At 39.3% G+C, this 18,692-nt stretch overlaps 2 protein-coding genes across 8 annotated transcripts; one reads left to right on the forward strand and one right to left on the reverse strand.

Moving 5' to 3' along the window:
* Positions 1–35: 35 nt before the first annotated feature.
* tcerg1a (transcription elongation regulator 1a (CA150)) lies at positions 36–13,122 on the reverse strand. 7 transcript variants are annotated; one of them, XR_013787907.1, is made up of 22 exons: positions 13,018–13,122; positions 12,315–12,516; positions 12,022–12,174; positions 11,532–11,817; positions 11,219–11,455; positions 10,463–10,525; positions 9,664–9,864; positions 8,961–9,070; positions 8,800–8,888; positions 7,819–7,979; positions 7,402–7,480; positions 6,769–6,901; positions 5,532–5,621; positions 3,886–4,004; positions 3,626–3,776; positions 2,478–2,642; positions 1,995–2,177; positions 1,669–1,848; positions 1,498–1,581; positions 1,278–1,378; positions 607–1,095; positions 37–521 (listed from the first exon to the last, which is right to left on the reverse strand). XR_013787907.1 is itself a non-coding variant. In XM_079479615.1 (21 exons), exons 1-21 carry the CDS (start codon positions 13,062–13,064, stop codon positions 894–896), a joined length of 3,036 nt encoding a protein of 1,011 aa, XP_079335741.1. In that variant the 5' UTR covers positions 13,065–13,122; the 3' UTR covers positions 36–893. The 7 variants fall into 7 exon arrangements, 4 of the variants coding, with proteins under 4 accessions (XP_079335741.1, XP_079335742.1, XP_079335743.1 ...); XM_079479615.1 differs by having other exon boundaries at positions 36–1,095; XM_079479616.1 differs by having other exon boundaries at positions 36–1,095; positions 12,613–13,025.
* Positions 13,123–13,375: 253 nt separating this feature from the next.
* Positions 13,376–16,016, forward strand: exosc3 (exosome component 3). Its single transcript, XM_079479620.1, has 4 exons — positions 13,376–13,661; positions 13,955–14,104; positions 14,286–14,437; positions 14,564–16,016. The coding sequence occupies exons 1-4, from the start codon at positions 13,428–13,430 to the stop codon at positions 14,769–14,771; spliced, it is 744 nt and encodes a 247-aa protein (XP_079335746.1). The 5' UTR covers positions 13,376–13,427; the 3' UTR covers positions 14,772–16,016.
* Positions 16,017–18,692: the final 2,676 nt, after the last annotated feature.

Consider the following 18,692-nt stretch of genomic DNA (forward strand, 5'->3'; position numbering starts at 1 on the left):
TTTTCAATTTAATGAAAGCAACACTGACACAGAAGTGTAAAAAATGGGTTGCTTTTATTCAAGTTCAGCTGTACATAAAGCAAGTCCAAAAAACAATTTTTTTAAGAAACATCTGAACAGTTAAATTAAACTGTCTGGCCAGGTGACATGGTCTCCAGCCAGTGCGGTTGTAAGACATTATAAACAAGCTAATGAATACATCCGTACATATTCAGCATCTAGAAACATTGTACATGTTGACAAAACGATCCGTTAAAATAACAAATACACAGAGAGGCTTTCATCATTCTTGAAAATCCCTGACGGTGACCAAATAAATCTTCAAGAAACCGGGAGGATCCCCCAATTTGAACAAATCACAGTTTCTAAAAACAGGAAATAGATCCTGTGATGGGTAAACAAAAACACTGTCAGGTGAGGACCAGGCTGACACGAGGAAAAACAAACGGGAGGTCCGACCTTTCAGGACATCACCTGGCTTTTCCATTGACACATCACCTAATGCTGCCCAACCCTTCAGACTGGACGGATGAAATGTGTTCTTAATACTCTGTGGCTTCTTGTGAAGAGCCTCAAACCTTTCAAGTTGATTAAAAAAATACTTACTTGGTATCTTATGTTCACCGTGTTTGGTTATTCCACACGTCTGAGTTAGGTGTGTTACAGATGAAACTGATGTAATCTGGGCCAGGAGTGTATGAATCGTGAACGAAACAAGTCTAAGTAGTGATTTCGGGACCAGTTTATCCCATCCAACATCTGAGGTATACAGCCCTGCTCGCTTTAGAGTCCTTCTGGACTGTAGTGATCTATCCTGCGATTTCTGGGAGTCCATAATGTGATTTGGGGGTGCTGAGGAATGAGGAAAATATCAGGGAGGAGTGTGTGTGTTATCACTTGGTGGAGCGTCGGGCAGGTTCAAAGGCGGTGGGAGGGGGTGGTGGTCCCCTGCGGTCCAGCTCTTCCACATATGACATCATGAGTTTGTGCCTTTCTTCTGGCACGCACTCCAGAACCAGATACCTTTTATCCTTCTGCAGGATGTTCTCAGTATCCAACAAGTGCTGATCTGACTCCTGCATCAACTTACGTGATCTAAAAACATAAGACAGGACACTGAAATGTGTCAAACATAATGGACCCCCCTCTCCAACAACTGTTTTACACTAGCTGTGCTTTCAAAATGTAAATAAATACATTTGTATAGACCATAAATATAACAATTTCTGAAAATAATCTGTAACTTAGTCAGAGACTGGTGATTTAAAGAGTCTCACTTGTAGGTGATAAACCTGGTCTCCTTCAGGAGTGTTCTGAAGTCTGCTTTGGCTGTGATATACTTGTCTTTGATGTAGTCATCAAACTCTCTCTGGCGTTTCTATAGTGACGGCAAAGAGGTGAACATAAGGAACAAATCCAAATTACAATCGAAACATTAGCCTTCTACAAAAGAGAGAGACACGTCTTTTTGAACAAAGAGGCAAAGGCGTTCTTTACCCTGTCACTGCTGGAGAACTTAATGCATCTTGGATCTTCTTTAATGAGCTTCTTAACTTCTTTCCATGTCGACATTAAGGAGATCTAACATAGAAAAAATATTTAAAGTCAGTTAAGTCGGAGATACATTAAGAAACGTGACTCATGTAACAGTATAAAACTCCTGCGTACCGATGTTGTCTCGTCCAAAAGTTGGCGAAATAGCTCCTTTTTCTTTTTGCCGAGACCCTCAATGTGCTCATTGAAGAGCCTCTCTTTTTCATCTCGCTCTAAGAGAGAGGAAGACTCCCAGCGATGGTCCTTCCTCAGGATCCGACGCGTCTCCGACCAGTTGGCGTCTGGTGATTTCACCTGTCACATAGACAATAAAACAAACTCAATAATGACACATTCAATGATGAAGAGTAAAAACTAAATAAATCATACATTTTGTAAGCTGAACACATATTTTGCGTTGCGGCGGGAGTAGACAAGCAATAACAAGTCTGTGCGTTTACCATATCAGACATGAGTGCTTTAAAATGCTGGACGGCCTCCTCTCTCTTGTGCTGCTCTCGCTCCCGATCGATCTCTTTGGTCTGTTCCGAGCGAAACCTCTGCACCGCCCGCTCTCTCTCCCTCAGGCTGGCCTCAATCCGGGCCTGCTTCTCCAGTTCCTTCTCTTTCTCGGAGTTCGGGTTCTGTAGGGTATCAAGATTCAACGTTAGAAACAACTGACCACAGAAAACCACATATTCAACTGGTAAAGACATCAGCATTGCAAAGGGTAAATATGCAACCCTAAAAAATATATGCCGTGTATATATACACATGTAAACGCAAGTCTCATACCATTTTTACTGTCCCAGCTACAAATGATAAATTAAAAATGAAAGTCACTTCAAAAAAGGTGTCTGCAAAATGCATTGAGGAGTTCTATACATCCCTCTGGGTTTTGTCTATAAACATCACCGGATAGGTGTTGAGAAGCTTGTTTTAACCTTGGCAAGCCGCTCTACGTAGTTCTTGAAGAGCTCCTCTCGGACTGCTGAAGTCTCCACAGCTTTATAGCGAGGATCAGTTTCCATCTTTTCCTTAACTTTGCTCCAGCGCTGCTGACCATCCACATGATAATCTGACAGAAGTTCAAAGAAGTCCTGCTTGACCTAAGCAAAAACGAAAAAACACAGGAATATTAAAGCCAGGCAGTTAAAACCAGGTTATGTTTTTCAGAAATCAAATTGTAGAAATTAATCTTATTTTTCCAAATTAACGAATCGTAAAGGTTTAACTACTTATCTGCTATATTGATGCTCCTCGAGTGATGCTGGCTCAGCCATTATGATCACAAACCCCCTCAAGCTGTTTTTTTTAAACCGACTCAACACTGGCCATTGCAAAGCTCAAAAAGTCCACTAAAACAACACTTGATCAGTGTTAATACAGTTTGATAATTATGGAATTAGACGGGTATCCTCTGGCATACCCCACCTGGTGAACACTCTCTCCTAACCAATGGCCCCCCCACACAGGTGACATTTCACCGGCATTAATGTTTGATGGCTGACCTTTAGCTGCCAAAAGCAATCAGCCCGACTCTCTACACTTAACCCCAGCCACAGAGACAGCGAATGTGCGGACCAAACTCCAGGACACAAACTCCAAGCACCTCAACTTACACACAGACTCTCTATCTCTCTCTCTCAGGAGGCCTGTTTGTGTATTTGACTGTGCAGATATGCATTGCATGTAAATAAATCTGAAAAATATTGTGAGAATGACCAAAAGATACGGTCTAATGACGAATGCGTGGTCTTTAGTTTTGTGCGTGTTCCTACGAGCATTTTGTGCTTTTAAATAAAACGTTTAAGACTGAAGTAAATAAGGTATTTGACCCAGAACAAATGCAAGGGGGCCAGTGCTGTGTTGTCATGTTTTTTCAATAACTCAGTTAAGACTTTTATGTCTTAGATCTACCAATAATCAATGTGGTAGATAAAAGTTCAATTAAAAAACCTTTACTGTTTCTGTAATGTAGCAAATACTGTCGTTTGAAATTCTGCTAAATAAGTTAAATAAGGCAGCACTTTGATTTCTGATACAGAATTTTGGTTTGGGGTCTCTGGTTAAAGTAAATGTGCTTTCTCACCTTGTCTCCCCGGTTCTTTGAGTTCTCCTTTTCCTTCTTTCTGAGGACCGTCATAAACTCGATAAAAATGGCTTCCCTGTCTTTCATCTTCTCGACTCCCTTAAAGCGTGAATCCCTCGCGTGTTTGGCAGCAAACTCACTAAATGTTGTTCTGCAAGGTAAAAATGAGGACGCGTGTACTGCAAAGTGATTTTGGCAAAGATCTGTTTTACACATGACAAATAAAACTGTTGATGAAATTAAAATGAGATCTATCTCACCTGACACCGAGTTTAGCTTCCTCCATCATTTTCCTGAATTCGTCTTTCACTTGCATGATTTTATTCTTCTTCTCCTTTCGTTCCTCCTCAGCACGAGTCTTCACATACTGATCAAACACCTGCAGAGGGGACAACAGACAAGGCCTTGAGATGAGTGGGTAACAGTACATACTGTAGTACGCAAACTACTTAGACATTTTAGGCACACTCTTAACCACGCTGGCTTAGATAAACTCTCGAAATGAAAAAATCAAGATGGCAAGTCAATAACTAAATAGTACTGAAAAGCATCAATACAAAATTTCTGTACGCTATGTACAAAAAGTAATTATAAATTATTTAATTTTTTAGCAAATAAATCACACTTAAAATACCCTTATCGTGGCCATTAGGGTAAAACAACAGTATTAAAGGGCGCTGTATTATTAACAACCTTAACATATGTTTAGTACTAACATTATTGTAGTTTTTTATTGCGATACACCTTATTTGAATATTGAACAACATCAGATGCTATTGTGGAGTCCAACACCTGTAAAACAACACTTTTCTAGAACTTTATTCATGATATTTCCAGCGTTTTACACTTGTGAAAATGTAAATGAACTGCATTTTAAATATATTTCAAAGGATCTTGTGTGAATCTCTACATTGGGTCCTTCTCATGAAACCACTGAAATATGATGGCAGTAAAGATTTTAATTATAAAACATACAATTCGGTAACACCAAAAATATCATAATAGAGATAATTGTGTTCTCGATCTCTAGACATTAAACATAATTTTGACATAGGAATAAATTATTTATGTATTTTGTGCTTTTCCTGCTGAAATTCTCATAACAGAAACGCGTCCCGATTTGTCTTATACAGCATGTTGTAATTTAAACAGAGTTAAATTAAATGTTCTGAAGAAAACAATTGGACGTTTTGCTAGATGTCCTTAAATTACAAAAAAACATCAACAAAAATGATTGACAGGATATTCATATATAATAAAAATGACTGATATTCTCATCCTCCGTAACATTTTTTAACACACATGTAATGTAATGATTTTATTGTGAGGTAACACATCTACCAGTATCTTTCAAATGGCTAACAAGTTAACAGATTACTTTATATTTTAAAATATTCTAAATATTGTCTTGACACGCTGTGTAAATTCTCATTGCAGTTACAGGTAGTTTTCTGCATTCAAATGTTACATGTATAATTTTCTATAAAGTATTTTTTTTATTTCTTATAATGTATGATAAATACAAATTTGCTCAGGCATCATGGCTTCGCTTTTTTAATTAAAAGTTTCAAGGACTTTTTTTGTAAAACAAATGTTTAAAATTGTGTTTACAGTCAGTAAGTTTCGAAATAGATGCATTTAAACATGTCATACCTTGTTTTAATTGAATAAAAAGGAAATTTGTTGATACAAGTGGATTTTAGAAAATCATGTTTGACATCTTGAAACCAAGATTTCGTGAGAATCACCCATTTGTGTGACTACTAATGGAGTTGTACAAGGTGCCCCATGTACAGTTTCATGTAGGCAGCAGACATGGCCTTCACTCACTCAAATGACATTGAAACAAACAGGACAGCTAAATAATCATATATGTATATAGACAGCTAAATAAATACACATGTACCTGCTTCCTCTCTTTGGGATTCAGCAGCAGATATCGAGGATCAAAAACAATCTTATGGAGCTCCTTTTCCCAGGTAGAGAACGCCGATACCTTGGTAAAAAAAAAACAGAGACACAGAGATTAAAAAATGGGTCGTGGAATCATATCAACCCCCCCCCTCTCTATTAATTAGGGCCATTATAATGAGAAGAGTGTTCGATAGGTGAGCCCCCTGAGCGTGTTCCCCTCCTGCGGCGCTAGAGTCAGGGTGTGTAAGCCCGACGCTTTTCATCCTGAATCCCACCATCCCTAATGAATGACACACACTCGACAGGTGGTCCACAGCTTCCTTCTCGCTGCCTCCAACCCTCTTTCTTTTTCCCACCACGCTAATTGGCGCAACAAGAGGGGTGTAATTATATGGAGGTCGATATACAGCTCTTCTGCGATGGCTGTATATGCTGCCGTACCATATGAGTAGGAGGGAAAAGGATCTCGCCTTGATGATGAGACCCTTTGACTGTAAACGTGCCTTTCATCTTTGGCACAGGACGATGAAGCAAAGGGCAAATACCTCTTGAAGAGAACTTTGTCACATATGCGACATATGCGATTTATTTATATTTCATAGTAGAAACATCAAATCTGTTGCCATGGGTAGGTGGGAGATGTCCTTGATCACTTGAAAATGTCAGGTGAGTATTTTAATGAGGACCAAAGCTTAAAAACGAACGACGGGTTTAACCTTTCAGACCCCAAAATAGATAAATATCTCTCCACGCGGGCATCACGCACAGCCATATGGCTTGGTGGTTGTCCGCCGTTTGGTTAACAAAGATGTGGCCATATAAACACGTAGATTGAACGCACATTTTACATTTAAGAATAGGAATAGAGTATGGAAATTAACTAGGCAAATAAATTATTATATTTAATCTTTTTCAAAGTACCCATCATTACACCTCTGCACGTTCTTGACGTTCTCTTAAGTTTACGAGGTGCATTCTGGGATACTTTTTAAACCGTATTGAAGGAGTTGACATTTACTTGCTGGGCAATTCACTATCTAATCTAGATTATTAAATACAAAAATAGGGGTGTAGTATGTGTTAGAAATTGACAATTTATATTTGTCTACAGAATTTAAGCCTTCTAAGATCAAACTATTCATCAAAATAACCTTATAAATAAGCAGAAATGTCTCCATTCGAGTCATCTGTTTCTATTTGTATGTAAAATATATGTATTTGTGTTTTACCCCTCGTTCAAGTAGCATGTCTTTAAACTGATTCATCCGGGCCTCCTGAGGAACCACGGCCCTCTCTCGTGCTGCCTTTAGCTCCGCCTCCATCGCCACCTCCTTCTCTGTGTCAACATCCTTCTCCTCTATTCTAATGCAAACAAACACAAACAACCAATCAGCAGGAGGTATGAGATACGGTCACTTCACTTCATAACAAAGATCTATCAGTTTTGGGCAAACTGTTACTTTAACCAACAGTCATAAATTGATTTATGTATTATAAATTATTGTGTGCGGGCCTGACCCCCAGTTAACTTACGGTTTGTGTTTGGCTACAGTCTAATAATATAACTATTTATATTTAATTTAAGATAATATTAATTTGTATCATTATTTGACTGTATAATAATTTTATTAAATAAAAATGTGTTAAATGTTCGGTTGCATTTAAACAAACCGTATGGTACAAGAAACGGTTCTTTTCGGTTTCTTTTGACTGTAATCAGAAATAATATGCAGACACTCTATTGTTTGTGAATGTGATCAGTGGAAAATCAGTGGGGGTCACAAAAGTGCGCATGCGCTGTAACATCTCTTTATGTTAAGATGAAACTGTCTATTGTAATTAAATATTGCAAAAATTCTCACTTTCTTCTCTTGGTCTTGCTGGGTTCATCATCTACTATGTCTTCAGTTAAAGTGGATTCGGGCTCCTCCTTAGCCAGCACTGTGTCCCAGGAAACACACAAACATGCGAAAGAAGGTTTAGACGGATTGTTGAAATAAATTTGACATGAACAGAAAACGGTTCATGCTCACAGCTGACATTTAGACTGCAGCACAATGCAACAGAGACAGATTTCAAATCCATCCTATAAAACCACCTGTTATATTTACTAGAACTTTATAACATTAAATAGTGTACTGCAAGACCCAAGCAAGGTCACAGGAAATAAAGCAACAAACAAAACACTTAAATTCTTCTATGATTAAGAGTTTTTGTCAAGACATTTATTCTTCACAAACTAATATTAAACCACGTGTTTCTATGGAGATGACCTTTACCCAGTTTGTAGCTGTTGTCTAGGCCTCTTTTGTGTGGTGGTTCCTGAATGGCTTTATCGACATCGGCACGACCCACCAGCTCCTCTGGCCGCTCCCACATGGACAGACGTGAGGTGGGGTTATAATAAAAGACCCGCTCGTCACCCGTCCACACTACGCACCTATAACACACATTTAAAATTCAAAACACGTGAAAGGTTACAACACATGCGTCAGTCCATCATCTGCACTCTGGAGGAAAACTGTGTGAAATCGTTAGTTTAAATAGGAGCATATCATAATGTAATTCAACATATTTACTTTACATCACTATGGTTATTCTGGTTTTAGGTCTAAATCAATTTAAGTACTATTGTCTAAGCAAGGGATATTTTCTTAATTATATGTACAATTGTTTATAATTTTACTAGCACATTTACTTCAATTTACTAAAGTAAGTAAATATACTCTGTGGCCGAGTTATTAAAAACAATGTTATAACTTTGTTTGTCGGAAGCTTCTTCGTTATGAAACGCGGATGCTGAAAGCTCCACAAGCGCAACCATGCTACTCGTTCACAAACGTCGAGCAAACTTCGGCTATTCTGACATTATTCAGGGATGGAAAATGACCGGCAATAGCCTCTAATTTGCCATTTAACACCCGAATACACAGAGATAAAACAACGCAAGTATCGATAACAGTATCTTTGTCATGAAGCTTATCGATACTCTGGTATCGGCCCAATTATGTACCGGTCCAAAAAAGTACCGGTTTCTCGGCACCCATCCCTATGTATTCGACACGTAAAATTACAAATATTTAAGTGTGTCAGAGAGGCGGGGATAAGAGGAGATACAAACATGCACGGTATGTGGACATTTTTTTAAATGTTAACCTTAAATCATGTATTCACATTGCATTACATCTGAAACAAACGGTAACATTTGTTTTAACCGTGTCATATGACCCCTTTAAGAAAATACACAAATAGTTGCCTACCATGGTGTGCCAGGGATGGGTGTTGTTGCCACAGGTTTTGCTTTCATCGCTGCCTTCTGTTGATCTGTCATCTCGGACTCTTTCAGCTCCTAAGAATAAGACACAGATGTGATCTTTCTTTTCCACCTTCAAAAACTCTCAAATCTAGGCATGTTTCCAACCTCTCTGTGTTCTTTCGGAGGGTCGATTTTTGAGCTTCCATTCTCCATGTCCATGATTTCGGCATTGATCATGTCCATCGTTAGGTCCTTGATCTTCTCACTTTCTTTTTCTGTTATGGAAACATGAAGATGAACGTCTGTCAGATTTCACAAAATATTATTTTGTATATATAAATACATAGGTTCATGCATCATCTTGTTAAATTTACAGCTTTTACATGATGGAGACTTATCAAAAATCAAGTTATTAGCCATTTTACATTAATCACATTAAAGCAGCACTTTAGAACTTTTGCTGACTGGTTCCCCCATCTGGTTGATAAGCGCCAAATGTCTGTTATAAGTGTCATAAATATTGTTGCTGCATGAGCTTCCTAGTGGGCAGCGCAATACACATAAATTTGCTAAGCTGTTCGAAGGGGATGCCCTCTTCCGCAGGCAGGGGAGGGGTGGACCTATGTGTATCAACCCCAACACAGAACTTACAGAGTGTGGTTTTAGCTGCTAGGAGGCTGCTCAGGCAGGAGCAACAGTACAATTTGTGCAGTTCACAGTTGTTCGATCACTGAAATATTTTTGAGACATTATTTAAGGTCGGGAAAAACTACAAAGTGTTGCTTTAATTCAATTGTAACATGCAAGTCTTTTCTATAATTGCAGGGGACAACCTCAGAACTCCAGTCGTCACAAGGATATCTCTAACCTGTCTTTTTGAGCTCGTCAGGTTTATCCCAGGTGGTCTCCTGTGTGTGTTTGTTATAATAGTAGGACTTTCCCTCCGGCGTTCTGAACTCAACCCAGTCGGATGTGCCCATACCTCCATGCAATCCTGGGTGTCCGACTGCCATTGCCATATGAGGGGGCATCATGGGAACTAAGGGCGGTGCCATGCCAGGGAGCATACCTTGATGTTACACACACAAAATCAGAATCGGTTCAAAACATATCACTTTTCTTCGCCACATTCAGAACCCAAGAAATAAATCTGCAGTGTAGATCAATACAACAAAAAAAATGTCAAGAGTTGCTGCTTAGAAACAGTTTAATACAGGTTTAGTACAATAAAAGGGTAAACCTTAATAAAGGATTATAAAAAGGTCAAGAAATGTATTAAATGTGAAAATAGTACTAAAACGTAACATGCAATGAGAGTACCACAATATCACAGGAAAGAGACACAAGGGATGAATACAAACGAACAACGAACCACTACAACAGTGTTATCTGATTTTCTACAGCAGTTTTATTCTAAGTGACTGCCTAGAACTCAGTAGATGTTTTTGACAGCCTCAAATGTTTTGCTTGCACTAATGTTATTCATCAAAACTGTTAAGTCAAAACAAGTGACATGATGCTGTTAAAAGAAACAGTTAGCATCATATTACATTTTAATTTGTATGGTGAAAACAGAGGGGCGTCTAATATTAAGTGATTGATTGTAGTTAAAAAAAGCATAAAGATGCACAACAGTTACTAACATGCCATAATGGGGAGGGAATTACCGTTTTTGGTAGGAGAGATAGTCTTTACATAGGGACAGCTTACTATCTGCATCATTGCTACACCTGAAAGAGCGTATAAGCAAGCACAGAGTGTTGGAAAAGAGACAAAGCCACTTTCACACATGAAACCTGTTAAACGGCAGTAAAATTGATGAAGTCCTTTTAGCATCCGTCCAATTTGACGACCTTTCTTTCCACAACGCAAGTCAGCAACCCTCATTTCAGATGCAGTGGAGTACCTCTGAATGTGAAACCACATGATGTTAAATCAACAGAAAAGGATGCATGTGTGAAAGTGTCGAAACTACGGCATCTGGGTGTAATACACGATGAAAATGCAAGTCTAGGAATATTCTACAGTGCTGACTGATCTAAGAACATGTTGTATTTGATTTAATGATATCTGCATTTGTTGCTTGGCAACAAGTGTACATGAAAATGGCAGATTACTGCCATCTACAGAACAAGGAACGTCACTTCTGCAAAAGTCTGAATTCATAATAACTTTTTAACGTAATAAAGCCTTCTCTCTAGAACCTCCTGCTAACTGATCATTTTTGAGAGGTTAGTTCATAGTCATTCAAAGAGCAATCTTTCGAGTCTCATGTCAAACTACACACATGCTCTGACCGAGGAAAAAGACGAAAAGACAAGGATTTATAACCAGACCAGGGAACAGAGGCGTGAAAGGCAGGGGCATTCAAAGACCGCTAGCAGAGCAGAAGAACATGTAACGGCTTCGTAGGTCAAACCTACCAGGAAGTGGAATAGGCATGCCGGGCAAAGGCACTCTGAAGGGGGGCACCATGACAGGAGGGTATCCCGGCATAGTAGCTGCGGGCTGTGGCACATTGTGGGGCAATGCCATGGGCAGGGGCGGCGGTCCTGTCGTCATGGCGACTGTAACCGTTGGAGGGTTGACAGCTGCTAATGAGGCTGACAGGGCAGTGTGGGTTGTGGTCACAACAGCTGACATGTCCACGACCTCTGGGGCTTTTGGGAAAACATAAAAATCTGGTCAACTTTTCACCCATCGTAGCCTGAAAACTCAATGATATTCAGAACGTACCTGATGCAGGTGTCGGGAGGAGGGGCGAGGCTGCATTGATGCTGGGGGAAGGGGCGGAGCCTATGGCTGTGGCAGGGGTGTGAGAGCTATGTGAGGTTGTGGTGCTGCTGACAGAAGCTGGAATGCCGGGAGATGGGCCGGGCCCGGTGTTAGCAGTGCCTGATGCGGCCGCAGCTGCAGCCACCTGACTCAGCATCAGCGGACCCAGCTCGGACTGCTGGATCACCTTCACACCTTCGGGCTTCGTCCAGGCTGACTCCCGTGTACGTGCATTATAATAATACACCTGAAAGAAAAATATTTAATAAGGTATCAACTACCTGCACTAAAAATGGCTGTGCGTGATTAAATGTGTGAAACTGCATGTTAATTTAATAACAATAATAACATCCACTGATATAAAATTCAATAAATCATTGAGATAACCAATGTATTACATAATCATTTAAAGATGTTAGATGCCTTGACTGAACGATTCCTTCCGCCATACCTTTCCTTCTGGACTCTTGTTCTCCACCCAGATCTCCTCTGTCAAGGTCAGGGAAGGTGGAGCAGGAGAGGCTGCAGGAGGAATTCCTGGCGGGAAAATCATGCCAGGCGTAGGGGGCATGGATGCTCCTGGCGGGGGCATGAATGGTGCTCTCTTCTCAAACAAACATACAAGATTATGATGAAACTACATCGAAACACCATTACGGCAGGAATGTTTCATGCTTGCTTTTCAATCTGCACAATGTAGTGAAATTTGACATATAAACACTCAAAACAAATGGCTATCCGTACCTGTAAAGGTGGGGCACCCATGGGGGGCGGCACACTGGGATCAAAAGGAATACGTCCAAAGGGAGGTTGGGCTGGGGGTGGAGGACCCCTCATCATGGCATAAGGAGGCACAGGGGTGCTCAGTAACGGCTGTCTGCGGTAGGCGGGGTTAGCAGGAGGAGGAGCAGCGCCTGGGAACCGTAGTGCTGGCTGCTGAGCCATGCTGTTGGGTAAACAAATATATATTTACCAAACAATATCTGTACACCACAGCTGCTGCACAAAACCCAGATAACGTTCCATCAATTGAACACATTACCATTAGAGATCATTATGTTTTCCATTAAAACCAATACAATTCCTGTTTTCCCTATTGTTTTTAGCAGCGGAGCTCGTTTTACTCTTTTACACTAAACTCAAATAAAATCGTGCGATTTGATAAAGGCTTACATAAACAAATACGTGCATTTATTTCCCAAGCTAATTTCTAGCAGCTGGACTGATATTAATAACAAACATCTAACGTTACATAAAGAACCATTAAGTCATATGCTGTTGTTGTGCCTATATTGTCAACGAACTAACCGACCAGACCAGGCTTAAAAACGCGGAAACAAGTGACCTGGTTAAACCGTCCCAGAGCATTATTAAAGAAAAGCCGAAGTGTATATATAACCGCTCGTTTGTTTTACCCGAAATGCGAAATATAACGTTAAATCAGCACCTGTTAGCGGCAAGGCCAATGCTTTCTGTCTCTATGTGCTCCGCCATCACTGAAAAACAATAAAAGTCCTACTTCCGGTCTGCGGATGTTCACATTTCTCCTTCTACCTTTAATTCTGCTTAAAATATGCCTATATTCCCCAATATTTAACACGAAAAATATTATGATAATTGTTTTGTGGTTTTAACGTAAAGTGCAATAAAATAAATACAAGTATTAATTAATGTGTATATAAAATATAACATTTTATATATAATATAAATACATATTTAGAATAACACTTGACTTTGTTCACATATTTTGTATAGGTATTTCATTGTTTATTTATTACTACTATTTTGGACAAATTAACTTCCTTTTATCATACCGGAAGTACACAAACACGCAAGGCGCTCACGTTGGATTTTGTCATGGACACCGTACATGCTCGTTTCAAAGAGAAAATCGGCGAGGTGCTGTTACCTGGCGATGTGTTCTCGTTCAGCGTGCCGCCGCCGGAGGGTGGAGACTGTGGTGTCAAAAGTGAAAAAATAATATGCGGTCCAGGGTTTCGGAGAAATGGCGAGGAAGTTCAAGTGTGTAAAAGTGGAATTCTTCGCCAGAAACCACCAAACCTGTACTGGATAGACTCTCAACAGAGACGGGTGAGAGACTACAACATATCTCACTCTACATCCCCTCTTGCACAGTAAATGTTTCAGACGTGGTTTATCTGGAATCGCCAGATGAGTTTAGTACAACTTTGTGGGCTGTGTATATAAAAATGATGTAATATGTCAGTTCATTATTTATGCACATTGCGCTGCATGTATTTGTTGTGAATTTTTCAAAACATTTTGTTTGTCACCACCTAGCATCTATAAATGTCTATCTTAACTTGTAATTTCCATGTGTAATGAAGCTTATTCTGTTATTTCCAATCCAATTCTTCTCACAGTACGTTCCAGCCAAGGGTGAAAGTGTCATTGGTATTGTGACGGCAAAGTCTGGAGATATCTACAAAGTGGATGTTGGAGGAAGCGAGCAGGCGTCCCTTTCGTATTTGGCATTTGAGGGAGCTACAAAGAGAAACAGACCTAATGTGCAGGTACATTTGACCGCTTCATCAAGCCACACAGTTAAAATGTATTTTTATAGATACTTTCAAAGATTTGTGTTTGTGTGTCTATATCTCTTTTATTCCTTCTTCAATGTTTTCCCACATTCTATTTGTGCTAGTTTGTATTTACGAAACGAAAAAAATAATGAAACTGTATATTTTAATTTAGGTGGGAGATTTAATTTACGGCCAGTTCACGATTGCAAACAAAGATATGGAGCCTGAGTTGGTGTGTATAGACAGCTGTGGCAGAGCCAATGGGATGGGAGTGTTTGGAGCTGATGGGCTGCTTTTTAAAGTCTCATTGGGTTTAGTGCGCAGGTTTGTGTCCACAGCCCAGAAATTTCATATGATTATCTAATAAGCATATTTAAACATCTATACTTTCGCTAGCTTTTTAAATAGCTTCTCAGCTAAAATGCACACGTTCTTCTCTTTTTTCCTCAGACTTCTGGCTCCGCAGAGTGAAATAGTGAAGGACCTGGAAAAGATTTTCCCCTTTGAGACGGTTGTTGGGCTGAACGGACGGGTGTGGGTGAAAGCAAAGACTGTTCAGCAAACGCTGATTGTGGCCAATCTTCTGGAGACCTGTGAGAACATGACCTCCCAACAGAGACAGACGCTTTTCAAGAAAGTGGCAGGAGGCTCGTTCTAGAGGACCAACCAGTGCAACCAGACATGATAAAGTGGACATCATAAAATGTGCATGGGCATTTTTTTCTGAGTCTGAATAAGAAATTGGAATTGTTTGTTTTGGCTATTGCACCATTGAAAAGGCCACTTTGTTTTGTACTAAAAAATTGTACATGGAATGTTTTGCCTTTGTTTTAAACAGCACATGTTTGTATTCCTGAAAAGTAAATTCAGTTCCTCTGAATTAGTTTTTTACATAAATCTTTCACACTTCATTGTTTAATTGAACATTCATCCATATAGTGCACTAAATATGGATACAATATACATGAAGACAGATTTGAGGAGGTTTTATATTCTTTATCCAGAAGGGGGCGTCTTTTACCTAATTGTTTCCGCTTTCTTGCTGTTTTGTAGACGTCGTTCTATCACTGTTAGTTGCTGGAAATGACATGTGGTATTTGGATAAGGGAAGGCCATGACTTTATTCAGCACATATTATATCCTCTTTCTTTGAAATACTTCATTCCCACGTGATGAACATAATTCTTTAGCAAGACAGCCGTGTAAATTTGGTGATAAATTGTGAAAAGGTCAAACTAGAAAAGTAAAGGTGAAACTGGTCCGCAACTATCCTTAACTGGTTTTGCTGGGATTATTTGAATTCGATGAGGCTATTTTGTTCCCAGTCTGTTTTCAGATGGTTAGATTAGGAGCACCAGTATTGGCATGTTGGGAGAGCACTGGGGGAGTTCCAGTTTTCAACAGATGCGCTGACTCAACTAGAATGAGGAAGGGGAGTATTCAACTTTGCCCTGTCATGTTATAGCAACGGTCTTTGGTACACCGGCAGAAGAAATATTCCAGCTTTTTCACTGCTTATCCAGAAATTTACAGGCTTTCCTCACTGTATCAGATGACTTATTTTCCTTGCTGCCTCTCGAGAGCTGTTGGACACAGTTGAAAGGATTTTAGTGTATTATTATGATTTCATTATATATAATCAAATGAAAATTAGAACTCTAACAGTTATTGATCCTTTGCAGAGGTCAACCGGAAGTCAAATTTGGGCCGCATTATGTGTGCTTATGTCGTTGCTACTGAAACAGTCTATAACACTTCTAAGAAAAGTAGAAAAAGCACTATTGGGGTCCTTATCACCTTGACTAGATTTATTTTGTGAGATTAAACATCTGCATCGTCACACTAGAGTCAAGGATTTCAGAACGCCACATATACGTTTTCATAAATTTGCATTTACATTTTGAATTACTGGACCGCATGTAATCCATTAAGATGCATTGCAATATGCAGTGATTTTCTGTCCAAGTCAGCAGCGAGATCCCATGTGGGCACTGATGAGTCTGTAATTTGGATAAAGATGCTGATCTTCATGGAAAGGTCATCACAAACTTTCCATGCGCTCTTTGTTATACTGAATGAAAAGGAAATCACTGATGTATGCAAACAAGCTAGCAAAGCAATACTAGAGGCATGGAAGACATGAGCTAATCGATAAAATCTGCCTTATGTGAAACTACGAAGCAAGCAGTAATAAAAAAGCAAACAGCCTGTAGAGCTGGTATTCGTATTATTAGCCAGTTAGAGCAATTAGTTTATATCCTATGCCCCGGGCACCTTAAGAGGTTTACCAGCTTCCTTGCGAGGCTGTGCAGGCCAGCAGCACTTCTCCAGCCTGTTAAGACAAGCATTCTTTACAAAGAATAAACTAGCATGTTCTCACATATCCACTGAGAAACACATACCTTCCATGCTGCTACACGTGTGGCTGATGGGCAGAAAGCACAATGAAAGGAAAGACGGCAAACAAGAAAGTTAAATGTTAAGTTCCGTTTGCCTTTGGGTGCAAGAAAAAAAGACTTTTCACAACCTTTCGAAGCACAAAACATTTGTAAAATGCAAACAGATACAAACATTTAAACAAAGAACAAAATTGTAGTTTAGTTTATTCTGTCAGTCATTGCATGATTTCAACACTGATATTCACTTAAAAAAATAGTTAACCTTCAATTGGAGAATTCTGTCATTATTTACCCTCTTGTCATTCAAACCTTTATCACTTCCTTTCTTCTGCAGAACACAGAAGAAGATATTTTGAAGAATGTTGATAACAGAAAACCATTAGTCCCCATTGACTTGCATTGGTTTTGTGTACATAAGAAGTCAAAGGGAACCAACGTTTTTGGTTACTAACATAGTTTTGCAGAAGAAAGAAAATCATGCAGGTTAAAAATGACAACAGTGTGAATAAATGATGACAAAATTTTTTGTTTGTTTGAAGGTGAACTGTTCCATGCAGGGGTGATTATTTCAATGTAATTTTGGTTTCTTTGCATCAAAATTTTACTAAGTGCAAAGTGCCAAGTGAGACTTTTGATTGTAAAATGAGAGTGTTGAGTCAATGCATTGGAACATACAATTTAATACGATTAACATAAATAAAACAAACTTCTAGATTCATCAACATTTTTTAAGAAGTTGCTCAGCCCTCACTGTTGTAACACAATACATATGGAATACTCTTCACGTTCATTGTATGGAAAGTAGCAGCCTGGTTAATCATTTTCAGCCTCCACGGAAAAAGAAAATCATGGTTTTAAATTGCACAATATTAAGCGATGACATAATTCTTATTTTACGCCATTAATAATCTACTCCCATTTTGGCACATGGAATAGTAAATGGCACCTATAATATTCTAGAGAAAGAGTCAAAAGTTACGTAAAAGAGACATTTTCACATCTTCTCCGGCTGCCTGCGACCGTCTCCTGCGTCTGTATATTCTATGAATGTGCATTTAATGTTTCTCCAGGGTCTTGAGCCCATGATCGGCAATGAATCACTGACTGTGCGTCCAGTGCCAGAGAAAATAATCCCTGCCGAGAAGAGAGTCTTAGTGGGCCGCTGTCGCACAAGCTGAGAAAACTCTGCTAAAGCTTTAATAACAAACACAGGCTTGACACTGATGACTCTGTTGTCTTAGTGGATACAACGGCTTCATTCCTGTCTGTAATATATAAATTAGATGCACTGTCGTGTTCTGAATATTGGCCCACTTCGTCATTATCTTCTTAATGAAACCACCATATGAAAACATTCATAAGCATTCATTCATCAATGCGTTCATCTTAGGCGACTTTATCTGTTAAAAGTGACTTAAAGTGCATTCAAGGTTATCAGTTTTTGTGTTCACTGAGAATCGAACCCATGTCCTGGAAAGATGCTGGCACAACTTTGTTTTCTATTGAAATGTTTTCCAGCAAATGTCATACTGTTAAAGGGATAATTCACCCCAAAATGAACATTATTTTATCATTTACTCATCCTCGTGTCATTTCAAATCAATGACTTTCTTTCTTTTGCAAAACAGAAAGATGTTGGTTACCAAACAACATTGGGAGCCACTTACTTCCATATGGGTTCAAGACCCCTGAGACATTTCTCAAAATATCTTCTTTTGTGTTTCATCTACGGGTTTTTCACGACATAAGGGTAAAAATGATGTCATAATTTTTGGAGTGAATTTATTATTGAAATATTGAAACCTCAAATATTGCCACATGAAAACCATTAAGGCCAACCAATGGTTTTAAAATTGCATGCGATCTGACTTCTTATAGTAAAAATGTGACTCCTTGAATGCATCAGAATGATTATTCCAAGTAATGGAAGGGTCAAACATGAAGTGACAACCTTTCAAATAGCCTCCAATTCCTCCAAGGGTGCAAAACTGCTGTTAGGAATTCATCACAGCGTGTGTTTCTCAATAACGTCTGTTAAAGCCAGAAGACTGTTGTCACTGTCTCAACATCCTCTCTCTGCTCTCCTGAGCTGATGTCATGTTCTTTACTAGTCCTGGACGTTTGCCTGCACAGACCTGCAGCTGTCAGGCCTCTGTTATAGCCATATTCTATGCTCGGTC

Source organism: Barbatula barbatula (assembly GCF_947034865.1).
Source record: "Barbatula barbatula genome assembly, chromosome: 18".
Taxonomy (NCBI): Eukaryota; Metazoa; Chordata; class Actinopteri; order Cypriniformes; family Nemacheilidae; genus Barbatula; species Barbatula barbatula.

Coding starts and splice junctions, on each gene's coding strand:
- tcerg1a (XM_079479615.1), bottom strand. CDS start 13,064: ATGGCGGAGCACATAGAGACAGAAAGCATTGGCCTTGCCGCTAACAG. Junction 9,071..9,663: donor TGACGAGCTCAAAAAGACAG/GTTAGAGATATC, acceptor TTTCCATAACAG/AAAAAGAAAGTGAGAAGATC. Junction 1,849..1,994: donor AAGCACTCATGTCTGATATG/GTAAACGCACAG, acceptor TCTATGTGACAG/GTGAAATCACCAGACGCCAA.
- exosc3 (XM_079479620.1), top strand. CDS start 13,428: ATGGACACCGTACATGCTCGTTTCAAAGAGAAAATCGGCGAGGTGCTG. Junction 13,662..13,954: donor TAGACTCTCAACAGAGACGG/GTGAGAGACTAC, acceptor TTCTTCTCACAG/TACGTTCCAGCCAAGGGTGA. Junction 14,105..14,285: donor GAAACAGACCTAATGTGCAG/GTACATTTGACC, acceptor ATTTTAATTTAG/GTGGGAGATTTAATTTACGG.